The following is a 5258-nucleotide window of genomic DNA, read 5'->3' as shown; positions in this document are numbered from 1 at the left end:
GCGCCGCTCCCGCCTGCAATGCCCAGCTACCTCCCCCTCCCCCCCCCCAAATCATCGGCGAAAGAAACTGCGGCAGTACAACCACTGTACGACGAGTACGCGGTTATTACAGCTGACAATGATGATGAGTAAATAGTGAACCATGTTGCCTCAGTGTGTCAAGTTATCCTGTAAACTGACAACGAGCAGACAGTTTAAAATAATGCGTAGGGATATGTAAATATGAGAACTCGAACAAGTGAATGGCGGTAAGAATACCGTAGGAAATTGAATCAATAGAGTTGATAGGAATGCCCCGGATTGAAAAACAGACCACGGTTGTTCAAGAAAAATTATGGACCGCATGGTGAAAGTAATTCCGTTACAAATCTCAGAAGCAAGCAGGTTGGCTGCGGGTCCCAAACCACTGAAAGCTCTCTGTGAATGATCACGGTCCCATCAACTTCTGTTACTTCTCAAATCTGTCGAGATAATACCTCGTTGTCAACTTAAGTATCTGGTACGCTCTGAAATCGATTGTCCTGGGTTCGGCAAAGAAGGATGCAACAAGTACCGGGCGAGATGGCTCAAGTGGGTAGAGCGCGAATTTGCTGACCGGAAGGTCCGTGGTTTGAACCCGACCTCTACCTCTCAACCTCCCTTATCTAGGCTAGGGCAACCTAGCAGTATTCCAGTCCTCGTGCTTCCTTCGGGTAGAATGACAGCTAGGCGCCGGAAGAGTGTTATAGCCGAGCGAGTCACATCACTATCATTGAACGTGCTACCGTAGAATGACATCCGGCGGATTCTAAAGCACCTCTGGAACGGCGAGCTTCGGGTCGGCTCCAAGCGTTTCCCAACTGAGTGAGTATACCTGGGTTGGCCTAGAGTGCATGCTCCAAGGTAATGATTCACATCAATTACTAAGCCGGACGGAGAAAAAAAAGTTCTGAACGGAAACTTGAGAGTAATCCGAGCAATGCGGTACAGTTCAAAGACTGGATAGTGCACGTGTTTGCTCCAATCAGATCTGGTGCCATGTCTAACGCCCCCTTGCTCTCACCGAAGTGGTCACAAAGCGGTAGAAACCGTCCGATTCTAAAAGTCGTCTTGAATAAAAAACGATAATTGAAGGCATCAACTTTCATAAGATGACACATGTCATTTAGAGGGATGGGACAACAGACCTGCACGAAGCCGAATTCTCCGGCAGATTAAATGAAATATACAGTAGACTGGGGTAAAATCCAGCAACAACTAGAGCGGGTTCACATCGTATCGTGCTATACATAACGCACACAGACATACCCATGTTTTCCAAAATTACAGAAATCCAAAGAATCTTATGTACACCTGCTTTATTTTGTAGGAGACAACCGGCAGACTCATTTCCTCTGGAAAAAATCTAGCCGAAAAGAGTGAACCTGTTTTGTTGTTATTCACTTTGAACAAATCTATTTTAAACGGACAGCTTACGTGGAAACGCTGGTTTTCTCCGGCAGAGAAACTGTCCCGTGGAAAGAAGTATCAACTAGCACGAGATTGCAGCACCAGATACTTGTGACAAGCTATGGGTCACCTAGTGGCAAGAGGGGCTCGACAAATATTCCACTTATGGTTGAATAACGGTGGGGGTTGAGTGCAAAGGCTCAAGGAGTTATATTGACGCTTCGGGTATCAATGTTACTGCCCTATGGTTGTTCTAGAGAGTACGTCATCTGGAGTGATCCAAAAACATCGTGATCCGCTAATCTACGGTTCAACTGACAAACACGGACGAAGGGCTGATGTGTTTCAATGAGAGGGAAGTTCTCACTGTTTCCGAAAACGTAGTTGTTGGTTTGGAAAAAGTAAAAGGTGTAGATGACAAATGCCCCAGGGTTGTAACTTCATATGTACTGACCAAACACTCCACTTCTGTTCCAAACATCTCTCTACAAAAGTCACAAAAACAGAGTAAGCTATCCCCAAAAGCAGTCTTTCGTACGACAAACAAGAAAGGAAACGTAGGAGAGTACAGCACATAAATCCATAACGATATACAATCTAATATGACGCATCCCGAATCAATGGAACAGATACAGTGGAGAATCTTCAGCGTTGAACTTCGTCACATTCTGTTTCTAAGTGGCCTCGTCCCAAGAACGAATACGTGGGCTGATGGCTCTGGAAGCACCCTCGTGGCATACTTGCCGGTTCACACCATTGGATTAAAATTTGCAATGTTCGAACTAAGAACCTGAAGCTTACGTTTCATCAAAAGCGCTTTCCTTTTCCCCATTCCTTTTGTCTGGTTTTTGTTTACCGGGAACAGTTCTTGGAGAGTAAATTAAGGCTGCTGGAAATAGGGTACAGCTCAATAATCCAACATCTTGATCTGAAGTTTTAGAGAGTATTTACCTGAAGGCATCAAAAATACATTCAAAGGCATCTTAGGTAAGAGGACCGACTTCCCTCTCCCCAATTGCACAGGTACTCAGGACGACGGAATCCACATAAATCATACATTGAGGATGGAATCGTAGCTGTCATTGGGGGCCGAAAGGGAGAACAAGTTGTGCAACGAAAAATCCCATTTATCACCTGGACAAATTAGTTGGATAGTAACAACAGCAAAAACGTCAAATGTATTCTTTCAGCAGAATACTGTGAAGTAAACTCATCGAAAGAAGTCTACTCGACTGCAATCCTGCGTAGCAACTAACCTACCTTATCAGTTCAGCAATTCTAGCCTGAGTTGTTGGATCAAGTGGATCGGCGTTCATGACCAGATTAAGCTCCTCTCGGCGGCGCGTTTCTTGTGTACGCTGTGCTTCATAAACACGAGCAAACGAAGCTGAAATGGGGGATGAAAGAAGCCATATCACTCAAAATAATACTGCAGTCTGTCCATTTTTGAACAAAGGCCCCACTAATTCAATCAGGGTATCTAAGATTAACAGTAACAAGTTGAGTAACAAATGCCGCCCTAATAAGCAAAGTTCCACCAGAAGCTGTAGTACCGTTTCGGTGCCTAACTGCCATGCCATCCGAAGGAGGCACAAGGGCTGGGGTACTGCCAGGTTGCCCAAGCCCAGACAGGGGAATTCGAGAGGCAAAGATCGGATTCGAACCATGGGCCTTCCGGTCAGCAAATCTGCGCTCTTGCCACTGAGACATCTCGGTCCCCGAACAAAGCTCCGCTCATAACCAGATAAAAAATTAATCGCGCTAAACCATGTGATTGTTTTTATTCCTCAACCATGTTCCCCCTACTGAACACTATGAAACCCTGGCTTCTTTCGGGGATTATCAGTGGGTTCAATCTGCCGATGCGAGCTTAGGTACAGTACACAAATAATAACCCATGGCTGCTCAGTAGTATCAGGAAACGTCACGTTTCACTTTTTTATACAGTCCGTCGTAGAAACAATGGGAATGACATTGCCGCACCAGACTGGCCAAAAGGTGCTGCGACTACATTAGGGAGTAAGGACGTGATAGGTATCAGCTGAAAAAAATTGGCATCCCTAGTGCTGTATTAACCAGAATAGATACTTAAATGCAAGAATGATGAGCTCCTAGGGTAAAATTCGTATGTTGGATAGAATAAACACACTGAGATTCATTCAGAGAAATCTCTCATCAGATTGAGTCCCCTCACATAAGAGAATAATTTCCTGTGCTACATCTTCTTTCCCATTGAATCCTCTTTATAGAGAACAACTTACGTAAAAGAACGCTCGACCATAAATCAAATTATCCAAACAGGACTAGTTTGGCCATTCAAACTCCTAAAACCCGACTAATATCGTCTAGTTAAACTGTAACAGCTTTATTCAAACAAAAAAAAACCGAGACAACAGAAACGCAACGGTTTTCATCCATCAGCAGATGACGTAAGCACCCACTGGTCGGGACCAAGCCAGTGCTGATCAATGGCTAGTTTCACTGAGAACTCTGCGGCACTGCCACTAATACCCCTGCATTTAGAACAATGGTACGATCATGGTAAACTCTCGTTTTACGTTGGTAGGGTGCATATCTAACCGTTCACTCGCACAAGCTACGGTCGAAAAGTATCCGGAAAGAGAAACCGACCAGGTCACACGAACCTCGCTCCCTCGACCCTATGATTGATTGGTAGGTGCTGCACCTAACTACCCAGTTTCCTTCCCCCTCAGTAAGCACAAGATTCAGGAACATACTATCCAACAACATGCCAGTTGAAGAAATCCACAAACATTCTACCTTAGTTAGTAAGTTCGCTAACAAGACACCTTAGACACCTACCTGTCTGAATCAAATAGGAGTGAAGAAGTGCCTGATGTACACCGTCCTTGTTTATCAAAGAACCACGTTGAATGAATGATTAGCAGTGAACTCAGTGTGCTGGAGGTCATTAACAAGTGTTAACATGACAAAACTGAATGAAATTACGTCCCATAAGAAGTGGGTCGTCAAGCTAACATTACCAAGCAAAGGCTATGTGAAAGTAACAGAGAAAGCAAGATTAATCAAAACCTGGGTGTTCCCGAAAACCAGTACCTTGATCGTTAAGCACGGATGCAAGTTCTGGGTTTCGTTCACCTAGCAAAGAACGTAGATGTGGGGGTCCATTCAGAATAGTCTGACGAATCGTTTCAGCCTCATTGTTTGGTACGGGAGGTCCGGTGCCAGGAAGTCTAACAGATGAAAAGTCTAAACGTGGCCCACTTGGAGCGGTCTAGTTGTAAGGTAAAAATGAAAAACTCGACTTACACCCGGCCTTGAGTTTGAGGCTGGCGGAATTGATTGTTGAGCAGCAGGAAAAAGGATGATAAGGTCATCTTCTTTTAATCCGACATCCTTCAATTGCTTGTCTGTAGTAGGAAGGGGTTGACCATCCTTCATCAAAATAAACATGTTTTCTGGAGTCCCACACTCGACACTAACTAACAACTTGAGACCCGAGACTACCGTATCGTCTGGAACATCCAAAGCAAAGACATCCCCGTCAAGTGGTGTAAAAGAAAGCCGCATTGATAAATAGGGGATCCAAAGAACTGAAATGTCATTAGAGAAAGAAGTTAACACTGGGTTTTAGAGACTCGCTGAAAAATAGTGTGATTTACTTGCCTGATGTAAGTGACAACGCGCATTTTACTAACCTCACAAAAAGGGGACTCAAATCGGTCAGGTACGGAATTCTTTGTGTATACAGCTGGAAAAACTCATGACGAGTTGATAGTAAATGGATACACCTTCAGATCGTTGATAAACATTCTTCAAACTATATCAATACTTCGGAAGCATCACTA

The 5258-nt window shown here is 44.3% G+C and overlaps 1 protein-coding gene across 1 annotated transcript in view; it reads right to left on the bottom strand.

Moving 5' to 3' along the window:
- The window catches only part of T265_01362 (hypothetical protein), a gene marked incomplete at both ends in the record, with an annotated part of 24726 nt that extends 19746 nt beyond the window's left edge, over positions 1-4980 (bottom strand). Inside the window, 3 exons of the mRNA XM_009165368.1 lie at positions 2689-2815; positions 4507-4684; positions 4720-4980. Coding sequence (XP_009163632.1) covers positions 2689-2815; positions 4507-4684; positions 4720-4980 — 566 coding nt within the window. The remainder of the gene's footprint in view (positions 1-2688; positions 2816-4506; positions 4685-4719) is intronic.
- Positions 4981-5258: the final 278 nt, after the last annotated feature.

The sequence above is a fragment of the Opisthorchis viverrini genome (genome assembly GCF_000715545.1).
Source record: "Opisthorchis viverrini unplaced genomic scaffold opera_v5_14, whole genome shotgun sequence".
Classification (NCBI taxonomy): Eukaryota; Metazoa; Platyhelminthes; class Trematoda; order Opisthorchiida; family Opisthorchiidae; genus Opisthorchis; species Opisthorchis viverrini.
The sequence above is the reverse complement of the archived record's forward strand: the minus strand, read 5'-3'. Positions and strand labels throughout refer to the sequence as shown.